A 17733-nucleotide genomic window follows, 5' to 3' on the forward strand; every position below is an offset into this window, starting at 1 on the left:
ACAGCGCTGTGCCGTACCCACCACATGATGAAACAGTTTGGGATCCTGGCTGGCAACCCCCTTAGGCAGACACGTGGTCCAGTCCCACCCTCCAGAAATGACCCTCTATCTGCCTCAGCCAGGTGTTATGTGGCCATCCACCTTTGGCCTGGTCATCAACAAAGAGGGTCCTGAGAACCGGATCGCCCTCGGGTAATCACGGCACATGGCCGTAGTGCTGTAACTGACGCTCCGTCACAATGCCAGTCTCTTTGAGCAACACAAAGTCAAACCAGTGGGACCCAAGGATTCATCCAAAGAGACACAAGGAGTCCAATCTTCATCTCAGGTCACTGGATAGCGTCCATGTCTCGCAAACAGGGGGCATACTTGGACCATCGTCCTTTTGTAGAGATCTCAGGAGCACCACACAGCCCTTTGAGTGACCTCATGACCTGCCATGCTCTCCCAATCCATCTACTGACTTCATAGGAAGAGTCACCAGAGTCATGAACGTCACTGCAGAGGTAAGTAAACCTCTCGACGAGGTCGACACTTTCTCTGCAGACAGACACCCTGCTGATGGCCGTGCCCAAGAGGTCATTAAAGGCCTGGCTATCACAAGCTCAGACCCTCAGACTCCTCACTCAGACTCTCAAGAGCCCCCATCACAGCCTCCATTGAGGATCACAGCAATTTCACCAAAGTCAAGATCAATGAATCTCTCTTTACCAACAGATGCCCCACAGCCGGTGGACCCCATGACCCTGCCCAACACACACTCCATTCAAACACTGAAAAGAATAGGAGCAAAAACACACCGCTGACAAACCCCAGAATCAACTGGGAAAAACACAGAGGGTCTGCCTCCACACTGCACAGCACTCACAGTACCAGTGGACAGGTCGGCTAAGAGGGGATCTCATAAAGTCTCGCGATGTCCCGCAGGGCAGCTCGATCAACTGAGTCGAACGCTTTACGAAAATCGACTAAGGCTGCAAAGAAACTCTGCCGATATTCACGTTTGTGGTCCATGAGGACCTTCAGTGCCAGGATGTGGTCGATGGTAGACTTCTTAGATGTAAAACCAGACTGTTCTGGTCGCTGGTAGGTGAGCAAGTGATCATGGATCCTATTGAGGACAACCCCCTGGCACCGAGAGCAGTGTTATCCCCCTGTAGTTGCTGCAATCCAGGCGGTCACCCTTCCCTTTCCAGATAGGGACAACAAGTCCCATTTTACAGTCGGTTGGGATGATGCGCATCTCGCAAATGGAAGCAAAGATTGCTTGCAATGCCAGGAGGACAGCCTCACCACCAGCCTGGACAGGTTCACTACTTTCAGCTGGTGCACCACCTGTGCCATCTCAGTGAGATGGGGGGGTGGGGTGGGGGGGTGGCATTCACAGCTAATTAGAACATCAGCCTTTACAAATCCCACCAGTGCAGACTCATCTGCCTGTTTATAAAACGTGCAGGCTGGTGACGAAGCCCGCCACTCGTTAGTATATAACATGTACAGTACAACTGATATTAACAGTTTGCATGGAGGAAACAGTGCTGTTAAATCTCAGTTGGTGGGTGAAACTTGTAAGAAAATCGAAAAGCCAGATAATATGTTTACCCCGAGATCTAATAGTTTGCCTACAGTACTAACAGATGTGGCTGGGTAGTATTAAACACACCGCCAAAATATCTATAAACACAAAGCTTTTACTTTGTTCCAGATGTTCAAAAACATTGTTTAGCAAAACCAACAGCTCCTCTTCCAACCTGAGAGGCAGACTGGTAGAAATCAAAATGGGGGATAACAGCCAGACGTAGGCACTTTAAAAGAAGTTGATCAAAAATTTTGCCGGGACAGTGGTTAATAAAACTGGGCGTCGATCACTCATTTCTTTTCACTTACTGCTCTTAGGCAGCGGCACAATCACTGATCGTTTCCAGAGGTCTGGAATGACAACCTTTGGAAAGGCTGTGCTGATCGATTAGAGCATACCTGTACTATTTTGCCTGGCCCGTGAGCTCTGCCTTGCTTTACCTGGGTAAACTGTGAAGTAGCGTCCTCATGAGCGATTTCCATTCACGCTGAAGACGGGAGAGCTTTCAGTCTGCTCACAGTCTCCGCCTGCACCGATGTAAAGTGGTTTATGTCAAAAGAAAGAGTTCAGGTCCCTCACAAACTGGCGCTCATCTCTAACAGACATTACAGTGCCTTTTGGGTTTATAATTAGTCATTTTTGGTAAACGATTCCAAGTTTTCTTTGCGTCATTCGCTTTCTCATTTCTCCTTCTATGTGTTCTTACCATCCTTTATTTTCTGCTTTATTTGCTATTGTAACCATTCTCTCTCTTTCTTTCTCAATGGCTAAAAAGATTGAAACAGGCATTTTCTTTTTTTATTACTAGGCTTAGAAGGTTTTTCAACTCTGGGGTTTCTCAAGGTATATTACCGGGATATATTTCAAATCATATATTGGAGTTGATTGTGTACATACAGAAGTTGATATACGCCGAGAGGACTGTTGCTGCATCAATGATCCTGTTTCCATCATCAGAGCGTCCCAATCCCTGCATTTTAAACCACAATGGAGCATTTCTTTCGATTAATTTCTGCCTTCTTTGCTTTGATCCGTCGCAGCCTTGGCTGGTAGATTGGCTTGAGCTGTATTATGTTATCGTTAGAGTTCTCCAGACCAGGGAATGCCTACGCTTGATAAGCATTGTTTACATTGCCATAGCAACAATCAAGGCAGCAGCTATTTCTCATAGGACACAAAACATACAAAAAAAAAAAAAGATCCTCTAGCTTACAAAGACTAAAGTCTCCAATGATTAGATAAAATGCATCTGGCGATTGTTCCTTGGCCAGACAAACAAGATGCTGAGTGGTCCACAGACAGGACAATGTAAACAATAAAAAATATGATTGGATGGATATCTCTTGGCAAAAAATATGGTCCAAGATTAATACCTAAAAGTTTACCGTCCTTTTTACATACCCGGTGTTTTGTTGTGTTGTGAGTTGGGTTGCAGTATATAAACGCACTCTCCACCACCTTTACGCTTACTCAAGGGGATCAGATCCTGGTCCATTCTCACTATAGTGAATCCTGCTAGTCGAGGTCCACTTCCATTAGCCAGGACTCCGAAAGTCAAATCAAACAGGAATGGCAAAGCTCTGTTTAATCACTAGAAGTGGTTGTGTGAAAGGTTTCCCCTTTTCTCCCCCCAAGACCACAACCCTCCTTTCTTGCCACATTTTCTTAGTGTCCAAAGAGGATCCTGATGATAGAAACCACATTTAGAGCAACAGTAAGGTTATTCATAAGCATGAAGTTTTGATTGATTGCAAAGCCTGCTGTTACAGGAGAATCATCTGGTTCATTCACAACTGCAGATCAGTGTGACGCTTTATGTGTTTCTGAAGACTGCTGTTACGGGAGAATCTTTTGCCACATTCAAAGCAGCCATATCGCTTCTCTCCAGTATGAATTTGTTTATGTTGCCGAAGAGCACTACTGTCAGAGAACTGTTTGCCACATTCGGGACAGCAATATGGCTTCTCTCCTGTATGAATTCTCATGTGACTTTGAAGGTGGTAACTTTGGGTGAATCGTTTTCCACATTCAGAACAGCAATATGGTTTTTCTCCTGTATGAATTCTTATGTGGCTCTGAAGATGGCTACTTGTAGTAAACTGTTTGCCACATTCGGTACAGTCATATGGATTATCTCCAGTATGAAGTCTTATATGGCTTTGAAGATTGCTTTTTTTAATGAATCTTTTTCCACATTCAGCACAGCCATAGGGCTTTTCTCCAGTGTGGATGCTTGTATGTCTTTGGAGATTACGACTATCGGTAAATCGTTTGCCACATTCAGTGCAGCAATATGGTTTTTCTCCAGTATGAATTCTTATGTGTGCCTGAAGCCAGCTGTTATAGAGGAATCTTTTACCACATTCAGAACAGCAATATGGCTTTTCTTCAGTATGAACTCTTGTGTGACTTTGAAGATGGGTATTGCTGGTGAATGTTTTTCCACATTCAGAACATCCATAGGGCTTTTCTCCAGGGTGGATTCTTTTATGTTTCTCGAGCTTGTAACTGTCAGAAAATCGTTTGCCACATTCGGAGCAGCAATGAGGCTTTTCTCCAGTATGAGTTCTCATGTGTGCCTGAAGCCAGCTGTTATAGAAGAATCTCTTGCCACACTCAGAACAGCAATATGGCTTTTCTTCTGTATGAATTCTTGTGTGGCTCTGAAGATGGGCACTGCTGGGGAATCGTTTTCCACATTCAGCACAGCTATAGGGCTTTTCTCCAGCATGGATTATTTTGTGTCTTTGGAGCTTATAACTGTCAAAGAATCGTTTGCCACATTCAGAGCAGCAATGAGATTTTTCCCCAGTATGAATTCTCATGTGCCGTTGAAGACAGCTACTGACAGTGAACTGTTTGCCACATTCAGAACAACAATGTGGCTTTGGTCTTATGCGAACTGGCTTGACAGTTTTACAGTTAGACTTGTTTCTAAAAGTTTGTCCGCACTCTCGTCCAGCATACAATGCTTCCTGAACTGTGTTATGCCCTTGTTGTTGGTCAGTATTGATGACTTCTTGTGCAGGAAGAAAACTGCACTGCCAAGAGGCTGCCGTTAAATGATTTGATCCTCTAGTAGATTTCTTCATCTTCTCTTTGTCCTGGATGTGTTGCCGTCTACACTGAAGAGAGGTCTGCGCAAACGAGGATGGGGAGAAGTTGACATTCTCCTGTGAATCTGCAAGGATAAAAACAGTTTTGTTAAATGTTCTAAAATAATACAAACTGTAATGGTAGAAAGGTGGCTCTCTGCTAGGTGTTTCAGCATCACTCCCTCAGTTCCATTTGTTGGGTATTCCAAGAAGAGCGCTTATGAAGTTCTGAATTAGCTGGGCAAGTCTTGGTTAAATAAACATTGTGTGCAAATTAAGGCTTAATCTGCTCCACAGATCCAAACTATTTACTATGACCTCAAGACGGGTTTGTGGCAATCCATGATTATGTGTGCAATCTTAATATTTAAGCAGCCCCAGCAACCAATAATTGAGATTAACTATCAGGGCTCAAAAAACATGGAAGAGATTGAGAATCTGTGACTTTAAGTGAGAATCTGATGGGATGCATGATAGGTATCATGGGTACAGCTTGGAAAAGTCAAGACTTTTTTATTTGTCATAAAATAGACAACTATGTAACACAGACAAATGTCAGTCTTATCAGCAGTTGATTAACAAATAGCGCTTGAACCCTAATAGCACACAAATTAAATGCATCTACTATTAAGAAAGTGAGAGAGGCTGCACAGCAATCTACAGCAGATTGAGGCCCGTGTTTATTACAGTTCTGAATTTGTGCTTTGCATAATTAACCTCCTTAGTGTTACACCTGAGTATCACTCGGGCTGTAAAAACAGTGCAAAAAACGTTAGTCCTGAGCATCACTTGGAACACTGTATAGACGCGTCTCACATAAGCGTTAGATCTGAGGATTACTTGGGCTGTAAAAGTGCCAACTGCGTTAGTGCCGAACGATGCTCGGGAAATGGTACATGCAGGTCTTGTGTAGGCAACAGGCCGAAGTGTTACCCGGACAACGGTGCAGATGGGTCTTCTCCTAGCTTCATAATGGCGTCTCGTAAGAAACGTCAGGTGCTGCACGCTCTTGACGGTGACACGAGTGGTGATGATGAGGTGAATCTGTCTTGAGGCAATGGAACTGAAATCAAAAGCGATTCTGATTCTCGTGTCAATCGCACTTGTGCAGTGTGCTGTTCAAAAGCTGATCAGTCTGGAAAGAAAATCTGCAAGGAATCGAGCTACTACTGTCTCAAATGTGACGTGTATACTTTAAGATTCACCAAATAAATGACACATGTTGACAGTATATATGGTATTAGCATTACTTTTATTAATATTATTATAATTTGTATCATTATTATTGAAAGAGCCATTTGCTGGTTACTTAAGCTATATTGAACACTTGCCTAAATATTATTGTATAGTCTATGGGAGGTGCTTATAACCCCCACAAGTTGAATTGAGTTGGTATATTCCAACTATGTCTAGCCTCACTGACCATAGATTTGTCTCAGTTAGCGACCTGCCTTGCCGTGTGTAAGGCATGGAGGGCACACAGTTTTTAACCGTACCCAATACAGTAATCCCTCCTCCATCGCGGGGGTTGCGTTCCAGAGCCACCCGCGAAATAAGAAAATCCGCGAAGTAGAAACCATATGTTTATATGGTTATTTTTATATTGTCATGCTTGGGTCACAGATTTGCGCAGAAACACAGGAGGTTGTAGAGAGACAGGAACGTTATTCAAACACTGCAAACAAACATTTGTCTCTTTTTCAAAAGTTTAAACTGTGTTCCATGACAAGACAGAGATGGCAGTTCCGTCTCACAATTAAAAGAATGCAAACATATCTTCCTCTTCAAAGGAGTGCGCGTCAGGAGCAGATCATGTCACAGAGATAGAGAAACGCAAACAAATCAATAGGGCTGTTTGGCTTTTAAGTATGCAAAGCACTGTGCAGCATGTCGTTTCAGGAAGCAGCTGCACAAAAGATAGCAACGTGAAGATAATCTTTCAGCAGTTTTAGACGAGCGTCCGTATCGTCTAAGTGTGCGAACAGCCCACCTGCTCAATCCCCCTACGTCAGGATCAGAGAAAGTCAGCGCATGAGAGAGAGAAAAGTAAGCTGGGTAGCTTCTCAGCCATCTGCCAATAGCGTCCTTTGTATGAAATCAACTGGGCAAACCAACTGAGGAAGCATGTACCAGAAATTAAAAGACCCATTGTCCGCAGAAATCCGCAAACCAGCAAAAAATCCGCGATATATATTTAAATATGCTTACATATAAAATCCGCGATAGAGTGAAGCCGCGAAAGGCGAAGCGCGATATAGCAAGGGATTACTGTAGTACATAATGCAACGAGCTCTATTGAACACGCAGCGCCATAGGTTAGAACGTACTGAATACGAAATAAAGCATCTTTAAATATAGAATAACAGAGGTGTGACAAGAAAAGATAAGTTTATAGAAGAAACACCTTTTCTTTTTTTTTTTTTGCCTTTTATTCTACGTGTGTAACAACTTTTTTTCTTCATTCTTGTGAGGACTGCTTGCTTTGAATTTTCACAAAATCTTTTAAAACAAACTTTTGGACTGAGAGATTTCTATCGGCATGCGTTTCTGACCCGTGCTTGATCCTGCCATACAAACCCCACATCTACAATTATACTTTCTACACTTTTCACTTTATAGTGTTTTGCATGTTTTACAGTAGAGAGATGAGAATTAATACATTGCATTTTTTTTTTTTTTTGCTTGAAAAAATGACACGCAAAAACATGTAGCGCTAAGGAGGCTACATGTTGATGGAATCATTTGATCTACAAAAGGTTCCTAATATTTTCAGTTTGGTTGTAAATGAAGTAGAGTTCCTAATGCCATACTGTAAGAATGTCAGCCTACAAATACTTAAACCAATTACGTATTCCGTACCAATGCGACAAGTGAAAACTGCAATCAAGAACCTACTTCAGAATTACCAGAATAGTCTTTAGTATGGAGACACACGTTGTGCACTTAGCAGCCAAAAAGCAAGCTGCAGCTTCTGCCACAGGTGTGGTGCTCCACTGTCACTCCTGGCGATTAGCTTATGTGGTCAGGAATGACAGGAGATGGACACCTATGTAAAGTAAAAATCAATTTCTTTATTCTTGGCGAGCAGGAGGTTGAAGCAGCTGTCAGCTCAGTTAGCTACAGACAGCCTCCCGTCAGCAGGGAGTTTCCCTCTTTTTATACCCAGCTTGTTTATTAAACAAAAATTAGGAAATATGGCAGTTCAATTTGAGGTCATACATACAGTAGATCGTTATAGCTTACGGTCACACCCTGGATTGGAACGTGCAGGAGCGCACAGTGTTTCTTATAGATAAAGAGAGTCATCCGCACACTCACAGTGTTAAGCAATACACCCTTGTCAGCACTGCACACACACACACAAGACCCCTAACTGTCACAGGGTGTGTGCAACTTCAGCAGATTAGACAATACTTATTTCCTCATTCTTCACACACACATAGCTTATACAATGTCAAAGGTTACATAAATGTCTTATTGCACATCACAACTAGACATTCACATCAGAGTCGTTTAACGGGACTAACCTGTGCTCTGCGAGCCGGCCAGTGCCGTTATTCACACGTGACTGCAGCCCTTCAGTGCTGGTGACATTTCTGATAGGGTTTGTTAGTCCCGGAAGGGTAAATTGTCTTTTCGCATGACCTTTGGGGGTGAGGCATTTGTATAAAGGCCCCTGGAGCAATTTTCAGGTTAAGGGACTTGGGAAACCTACAAAACATTATCTAGAACACCATGGATGATCCCAGAAGGTCTTGACCTCTGACATCGTTCTTGTACACTACATGATGGAGAAAATTGGAGCGCGAACTAATAATTCTAAAACTCTTTTTTTTTTTTTTTTAATTATGATAGAGCAATGGAGACATTAATATCCTGTTAATGACGAAACAAAAAGGAGTGGCGACAAATGATGTTAAATGTTGTATATTACTCGTTGTAGCAATTTTCTATAGTTTACTTATAATGTTTAACCATTGTGTAATAAACATGCAGTATAAGATTAATCTAAACAACAATTCAGCAACATTAGATAATGTTAACACAAACTCCTTTGCACCTTCTGTTCTTCATCAACGGTGAACTTCACAGACTCTCAATCCACAACACTCTGCTGGGATGCAGCATCCTAATAGGTGACGATTAGCAGCCTCTTGTCACCAAACGTGATTGGCCTTGATCCTCTTTCAAGAAACCAAAATGGCTGAAATGATCCCAGCTTTTCATTTCTAATGAGGGTTACTCACTAAGTATTTTTACATGGAATAGCCCCCTGGTCTGTCCACTGTGTAAATGGACTTTGCCTCCTCACCTACTGTGTGTTCTCCATCTTATATGACAGAAGATGTCAGGGCTCCAGACTAAAATAATTAAGCGGGAGCATATTGCTCCCAAAATTAAGTATATAGGAGCTAAATTACAACAACAAAGTATTTTATATCAACATAAAAAAGACTTCCTGTCTGCTCTGTTCTGTGCCTGTAGGTGCGTTTGCCCCTTTTATTGCTCGATTGTTACATTTCTTCGTTGTGGCTGACCTCTGACTGCTCACTGGTCTTTTGCTCAAACTTTAAAACTATATACTGTACGTTGTTAGAATATCAAAGCCAGATACAGTCAAAGACTGAGTGTCTAACTTTCAGACTCTCAGTTGGTATCGCTGTCCAGCCAAACAGCTATGCCACACGGACATCCTATACCCAAAGACCTCCTCTTTGAGCTGAGCTAGGGCGCCACACACAGGACTTGAGATCAAATTGGTAAAGTGAAGGGATTTATGAGGAGACCCTCAACAAACTCAGGAGGTTAGGAGGACTGGGAACTCTAAACTGGTCAAGTGGGATGGGTGAAGGCACCCAAGATGGACTGGACTGGCACAACCTACAGGCCTGCTGTGTGATGTGTCTGCTCCTCCACTGTATGTGATTCTGAATTGAATTAGCAGTGTTTGAGGATATTATGGGATGTTAGTGTGACTCTGGATTGAATTAGCAGTGTTTGAGGATATTATGGGATGTTAGTGTGACTCTGGATTGAATTACCTGTGTTTGAGGATATTATGGGATGTTAGTGTGACTCTGGATTGAATTACCAGTTAGAAAATTATGGGATGTTAGTGTGAATCTGGATTGATTTACTAGTGTATGAAGAAATTATGGGATGTTAGTGTAACTCTGGATTGAATTACCAGTGTTTGAGGATATTATGGGATGTTAGTGTGACTCTGGATTGAATTACCAGTGTTTGAGGATATTATGCGATGCTAGTGTGACTCTGGATTGAATTACCAGTTAGAAAATTAAGGGATGTTAGTGAAACTCTGGACTGAGTTACCAGTGTTTGAGAATATAATGGGATGTTATTGTGACTCTGGATTGAATTACCAGCATTTGAGGATATTATGGGATGTTAGTGTGACTCTGGATTGAATTACCAGTGTATGAAGAAATAATGCGATGTTAGTGAAACTCTGGATTGAATTACCAGCGTTTGAGGATATTATGGGATGTTAGTGTGACTCTGGATTAAGTTACCAGCGTTTGAGGATATAATGGGATGTTAGTGTGACACTGGATTGAATTACCAGTTAGAAAATTATGGGATGTTAGTGAAACTCTGGATTGAGTTACCAGTGTTTGAGGATATAATGGGATGTTAGCGTGACTCTGGATTGAATTACCAGTATTTGAGGATATTATGGGATGTTAGCGTGACTCTGGATTGAATTACCAGTATTTGAGGATATTATGGGATGTTAGTGTGACTCTGGATTGAATTACTAGTGTATGAAGAAATAATGCGATATTAGTGAAACTCTGGATTGAATTACCAGCTTTTGAGGATATAATGGGCTGTTAGTGGGACTCTGGATTGAATTACCAGTGTTTGAGGATATTATGGGATGTTAATGTGACTCTGGAATGAATTACCAGTGTTTGAGGATATTATGGGATGTCAGTGTGACTCTGGATTGAATTACCAGTGTTTGAGGATATTATGGGATGTTAGTGTGACTCTGGATTGAATTACCAGTGTTTGAGGATATTATGGGATGTTAGTGTGACTCTGGATTGAATTACCAGTGTTTGAGGATATTATGGGATGTTAGTGTGACTCTGGATTGAATTACCAGTGTTTTAGGATATTATGGGATGTTACCTATCTATTTGAGTAATAGGTGCACACTGAATCGTTGAACTTTTCCCTGCATATTCTGTGGATGTATATTATATAATCATCAGCATAAGGTCAGTGCCGTGTTTTACAAATCCACTTTAACAGTAAATGTTCGTCTATCTGAGATGTCAGTCAGGGCACGACCACCACAGACACATTACAAATTAAATCTGAGTGACACTGGGCAAATTGTTAGAAAAAGACAAAGGTCTGTGGACCAGAACCAATCCAGCAGATTTAGCAGCATGGATGAAATGAGTTTAGGATGTTTTATTCAGTTCCCTAATTGAAATACAATTGATAAAATAAAATATAAATAAATAAATACATACATACATACATACATACAATTATTTCAGTAAACAGTTTAAAAGACACATCATCAGCGATGTTTCCTGAGGTCATCAGGTGTTTCAGGTCTCATCAGTCTCCCTCACTCAGCTAGCGTTGGATTTCATTATTTCATTAAATATAATATTGGTGCTCTTTCATTGCTAAAAATCAAAGCTTTTTATTTGGGCAAAATCACGTGCTGGAAACTTTCCGTGTTTTTTTGGAGATCGTACTGCCCTGGTGGTGGATTTTAGGAGACCCAGGCCCCTCATGGACCCCGTGATCATCAGAGGTGACTGTGTGCAGAGGGTGCAGACCTATAAATACCTGGGAGTGCAGCTGGACGATAAATTGGACTGGACTGCCAATACTGATTCTCTGTGCAAGAAAGGACAGAGTCGCCTGTACTTCCTTAGAAGACTGGCATCCTTCAACATCTGCAGTAAGATGCTGCAGATGTTCTATCAGATGGTTGTGGCGAGTGCCCTCTTCTACGCAGTGGTGTGCTGGGGATGCAGCATTAAGAAGAAGGATGCCTCACGCCTGGACAAACTGGTGAGGAAGGCAGGCTCTATTGTTGGCATACAGCTGGACGGTTTGACATCCGTAGCAGAGCAACGGACGCTCAGCAGGCTCCTATCAATTATGGAAAATCCACTACATCCATTAAACAGTGTCATCTCCAGACAGAGGAGCAGTTTCAGCGACAGACTGCTGTCACCGTCCTGCTCCACTGACAGACTGAGGAGATCATTCCTCCCCCAAACTATGCGACTCTTCAATTCCACCAGAGGGGGTAAACATTGAACATTATTCAAGTTATTGTCTGTTTTTTACCTGCATTTTTTATTACTCTTTAATTTAATATTTTTTGCTGCTGGAGTATATGAATTTCCCCTTGGGATTAATAAAGTATCTATCTATCTATCTATCTATCTATCTATCTATCTATCTATCTATCTATCTATCTATCTATCTATCTATCTATCTTTACATTTGATGACGTGTTAAGTCAGCTGTTGTTAGTCATCATCTTGTCTTTACTTGTGCATCTCACTCTCATTTTCACCTACAAAAAAATCATCACACCAAACAGAGGTAGAATTTCCAGCTGTCCTCAGTTTCCCCTTCTATTACAATGAATCACATTACTTACTTGTTCCCACACTCCTAGATGGCTTCTGCTCTTCTTCCTCTCTCCAAATTTCTTCAGTGATTTTCTTCTCTTCAAACTCCAACTCTAACTCAGATTTCAGCTCCATAGACTTTTGCTGGGTAGCCAGCTGACCCGCATTAGTGACCCGGGAATGAGACTCATCACTGACACCTTGCCCGAAAAGATTCCCAGCTTCAGGCTTTTGCAGTTCAAGACTAGCCGAGAAGTCTTCAGAATCCTCAACTTTAACTTCATTTATCATCTCCTTGCACTCCTCCTCTTTAAAGAGTGAAACGCTTTCCTCACAATCCTCTGACTTTACGTAAAAGTCCTCGACTGGACCCCAGTTACAGTCCTCTTGCTTAATGTGTACCAGTCTGTCACCCATGTCTTCATCGTTGGATGAGGCCATGCTCCGTGGAAAACTCTTCTCTCTCCTTTAAAGATTCCCCTCTGACACGGACAGCCCCAGTTAGGAGGCCATCAGATACCTCACTGCATGGCTACATGAACTTGGAAGGAAGTTCCTTTTTATCTGTCAAAATAAAAGTCATAGAATTACTTAATAAAATTGCCAAAAACAACTTCACCACATTTCAGGTGGTTAAGCACAAAAAAAAACTAAGGGTTATCTTTAAGAGAACCCTCTATATTAACCTAAAAAGACCCCAGCAGATTTGGGGTGAAAACCGAGGTCACTCAATGGAATGCCTCCAAAAAACTTCCAGAGAGGCTTTTGCTATATTTTCTAATCACAAAATTAATGATATTAGAAATAATACAGTACATCTCCTCAATTCTGATCATCTTAAACCCCGGTACTCCATTTTAAACAAATAAAATTCTTTCACCAGTATATATTTACCTGATATGTATAAAATAATTTCTCAACGGAGACCCTCCACCCGCGTCCTTGACCCAATACCAACAAGTTTTTTCAAAGAAGTATCCAGTGTGCTAATTGATAGTATTCTTGATATAGTAAACTTGTCATTAGATACGGGGGGCTACCCAGACTGTCTTAAGACTTAAACCTCTGCTCAAGAAAATTAATCTTGACTCCTCTGTTTTTGACAGTTTTAGTTCAATTTCTAACCTGCTTTTCTTACGTAAAATTCTACAAAAGTCAGTCATTATGCAGCTAAATGATCACTTGAATAAACATTCTGTTCTTGACAAGTTTCAGTCGGGTTTTAGAACAAATCACAGTACAAAAACTGCACTCGTTAAAGTAGTCAATGACTTGTAGGTAAATGCAGACAGAGGCCGTTAATCTGTTCTCATCCTCTTAGATCTGAGTGCCACATTTGATACCATTGATCCCAATACTCTTAGAAATCGCCTTAGTCAGTGGGTGGGCCTCTCTGGCAGGGTCATACATTGGTTTGAGTCCTACCTGACAGGTAGAAAATTCTTTGTTCGTTGTGGTGATTTTATCTCGGAGACTCCTGATATTCTATATGGTGATCTCTCTTGGGTCCGCTGCTCTTTGTGATCCCCATTCTTCCATCAGTTCAGATTATCTCAAGGCATAACGTGAGCCACCACAGCTCTGCTGACGACACACCACTGTATTTATCAATAGCGCCTGATGACCCCGACTCTCTTGGTTCACTGACCCCCAATGTCTTACTTGTGTTTCTGAGTGGATGAGTAGTAATTTTCTCAAACTAAATAACGAGAAAACTGAAATCTTAGTGATTGGCAGTAAAGAATTTAGGGGTAACTACTGACTTAGACCTGAAGTTTAAATCACATATTAATCAGATTACTAGGACAGCATTTTTCACTTGAGAAATATAGCAAAAGTTACACCTCTTATAACATTACAAGATGCAGAGAAATTAGTTGCGAATTTTGTTTTTAGTCGACTAGATTACTGTAACGCACTCCTGTCAGGAACACCCAAAAAAGACATCAATCAGTTACAACGAGTGCAGAATGGAGCTGCTAGAATCTTAACTAGGATAAGAAAATCCGAGCACATCACCCCAGTCTTAGCATCACTACACTGGTTACCGTTGCCATTTAGAATTGACTTTAAAATCCTGCTTATGGTTTACAAAGCCTTCAATAATCTGCTCCATCCTATATTGTGGAATGCCTGTCACCTGACATTCCAAATCGTAACCTTAGATCTTTAAATGAGGGTCCGCTTAGAATTCCAAGAGCTAAAGTGGTGAGGCGGCCTCCTGCTGTTATGAATTTAAAATCTGGAATAAGTGACTGATACAAATTTGCCAGGCTAATACGGTGGAGCACTTTAACACACTGATAAAAACTCATTACTTTAACATGGCTTTCTCAGAGCTAAATTTTAGTGTAATCTTGATATTCTGTATATGCATTTAATTATCATTATCATTCCTGGTGGGTATGTAATCCATGATGTTCCAACAATGATGGATGGATTAAAAGCCAGAAGTCTGTATGACCATCAGCATCAAGTGACTCCGTGAAAAACCCAAACTACAAAGAGGACTATTTCATTCATGTTAGGTAGAATGCCCAGAGGGGACTGGGTGGTCTCGTGGCCTGGAACCCCTACAGATTTTTTTTTTTTCTCCAGCCTTCTGGAGTTTTTTTTTTTTTTTTTCTGTCCACCCTGGCCATCGGACCTTACTCCTTTCTATGTTAATTAATGTTGTCTTATTTTAATTTCTTTTGTCTTTAATTTTTCTTCTCCTCATTATGTAAAGCACTTGGAGCTACTTTTTGTATGAAAATGTGCTATATAAATAAATGTTGTTGCTGTTGCTGTTCTCATTCCATTTTTCTGTGGTGATCTGTGCCACCACCACCTGATGAAACCACCATGATGTCCCTACATTAATGGATTGAAGGCCAGAGGTCCACATGACCATCATCATCAAATTCTTCCACGTGAAGCCTGAAAACCATGAGGACTGATTGAGTTCATTTTATGTTAGGTAGAATGCCTAGAGGGGGCTGGGTGGTCTTGTGGCCTTGGAACCCCTGCAGATTTTTTTTTTTTTTCTCCAGCCCTCAGGAGTTTTTTTTTTTTGTCCTCCTGGCCATCAGACTTTACTTTTATTCTATGTTAATTAATTATTGCCTGATTTTGTTTTTATATTTTCCTTTTTTTCTTTCTTCATCCTGTAAAGCACTTTGAGCTACATCATTTATATGAAAATGTGTGACAAATAAATGTTGTTGTTGTTGTTGTTGTTGTATTTAATTGCAGGACAAAGTCAAGAAAGGGAAAGGAGAAAAGGTTTAAAATGCCTACGTTTTTATTATTTTAACTGTTTTTTGCTTTGTGTCCTCCCCCACCACAGCCTATCGTCTATGGTGAGGAACGAAGGCTTTAGATTCGTCAAAGATTTCGATCTCCCATTTTTGAAGGCTCTTGATGTTTTAGGGTCTCCTGATACAAAAAACATCGATATCCCGATGATGGCTGTGTGTCACTGAGGATGGTCCTAGAGCTGAATGGAAAAATACCAAACTCGGAACTTCACCATGTTATGAGATGACGATGTGCTGATTAGTTTATGAGCCAAATAGTGCAAGAGAAAGTGGAACTCAAGAGGAACCATTAAATACTGCTAATCTGCAATTAATTATGAATTCTTCTTGTCAGTTGCTATTGTAATGCCCTTTATGATCACAAAGATCAGCACCAGAGCGGTAAATACTTACTGAAATATTAGGCAATAGTTGAGGTAACTTGGTTCCCAGAGCACAAAGCCTACTAACTCTCATGTCCAAATTTTTTTACCTTACAATTTGTGTCAAAGCTGGCCCAAATGCAACTGGGTAACAATCAATGATGAATTGGACCTAAACTAAGGGCACCATTTTACAGAGACCCTCTACATGTGACATATTGATATTCCAAACCTCAGTGGTGGAATGGAGAAGTACGGGAGAATATACAGAGGAAGAGGATGGCGAAGAAGAAGTGGGAAATTCAAAGAGACGGAGAAAGTAGACAAGAGTACAGGGAGATAAGGTGCAAGGTGAAGAGAGAGTTGGCAAAGGCTAAAGAAAAGAAGTATGATGAGTTGTATGACAGGTTGGACACTAAGGATGGAGAAAAGGACCGGTGGGCTACAGAGAGGGGCCGAGATGGGAAAGATGTGCAGCAGGTAAGGGTGATAAAGGATAAAGATGGAAACAAGTGAGGAGAGTGTGGTGAGCAGATGGAAAGAGTACTTTGAGAGGCTGATGAATGAAGAGAACGAGAGAGAGAAGAGGTTGGATGATGTGGAGATAGTGAATCAGGAAGTGCAACGGATTAGCAAGGAGGGAGTAAGGACAGCGATAAAGAGGGTGAAGAATGGAAAGGCTGTTGGTCCAGATGACATACCTATGGAAGCATGGAGATGTTCAGGAGAGATGGCAGTGGAGTTTTTAACCAGATAGTTTAATGGAATCTTGGAAAGTGAGAAGATGCCTGAGGAGTGGAGAAGAAGTGTACTGGTGCTGATATTTAACTCTTTTAGGGCTAATTTTTTTTTTGTTTCTTTTCTCCCAGGGCTGAATATTTTTCCAAAAACTAACATTTTTTAAAAAAGAACACAAAGCAATTGTTTAACATATCAAATCAACAAAAAATATTTCCTTTTGACAAATGTTACTGTCTTGCATGTTGTATGAGCCTGCATACTCTATGATTTCACATACATATCACATACATTTTACACAGCAAAGTCTAATCTCGCTCAAAGCAGCCAATTTCAGTCATTGCCACATTGCACTCCTTACAATACGTGTTGCTTTGGTGCCTATTTTTCAATTGTCTGTTGCTGCACTTTCTAACATATATTGTTAGTGTGTACTGTAGAGAGACAAGTCACCCATTTGCCATCGTGCCATGCCACTGCCACCAAGTTTTCTGCCTGCATGAAAACCGTATTGTCACCTCTCTTCATCTTCTGAAACTTTATGTATGGCATTATAGCCTGGCTCACCCCATGGGATTTGCTTCTGTTTATTACAGAAGTGAATAAAAACTTTGCAGCAGCACGTACCTAAGCCACCAGGGGACAAAACACGTTTGGACCAATGCTCCCTGAAGTTATATCACCAGTTCTGTCCCATCTCTATTTGTAATGCCACAGCGCGCTTCATCTCGTCTTTCGTTGTGGGTTTCCACTTTGAAAAACGAGAATGCGATGCAAACGCAGCCCGCGATTCAAAAAAAATCTCTGCCTACCTGTTTGTCTCGTCTGACAGTAGCTGAAAAGCAGCATCAGGAGAGAGCAGCCTGAAGTACAGCAGCTGGTGATCTGTCGTGTCCAAAAGCAAGCCATGCCGTCTTGTAAACTCTGGTAGCCAGATCGGCTCTCAACGGATCAATGTCTGTGTATTTATCCCATGCAAACCTTGCCGTAGATGCATCGGCTGCGTGAAGGCACTCAACTGGC

General features: G+C 41.4%; 2 protein-coding genes across 2 annotated transcripts in view; both read right to left on the minus strand.

Annotated features, from left to right (window-relative positions):
• LOC114641660 (gastrula zinc finger protein XlCGF26.1-like) overlaps positions 1-17733 on the minus strand; it is a 180039-nt gene that overhangs the window by 71633 nt on the left and 90673 nt on the right. The gene's annotated exons all lie outside the window — the stretch shown is intronic.
• The window catches only part of LOC114641671 (zinc finger protein 420-like), a 66357-nt gene that overhangs the window by 24496 nt on the left and 24128 nt on the right, over positions 1-17733 (minus strand). Inside the window, exons 2-3 of the mRNA XM_028790691.2 lie at positions 12341-12875; positions 3371-4760 (exon numbers count right to left, since the gene is read on the minus strand). Coding sequence (XP_028646524.1) covers positions 3371-4760; positions 12341-12752 — 1802 coding nt within the window. The 5' untranslated portion in view covers positions 12753-12875. The remainder of the gene's footprint in view (positions 1-3370; positions 4761-12340; positions 12876-17733) is intronic.

Source organism: Erpetoichthys calabaricus, chromosome 5, assembly GCF_900747795.2.
Source record: "Erpetoichthys calabaricus chromosome 5, fErpCal1.3, whole genome shotgun sequence".
NCBI lineage: Eukaryota > Metazoa > Chordata > Cladistia > Polypteriformes > Polypteridae > Erpetoichthys > Erpetoichthys calabaricus.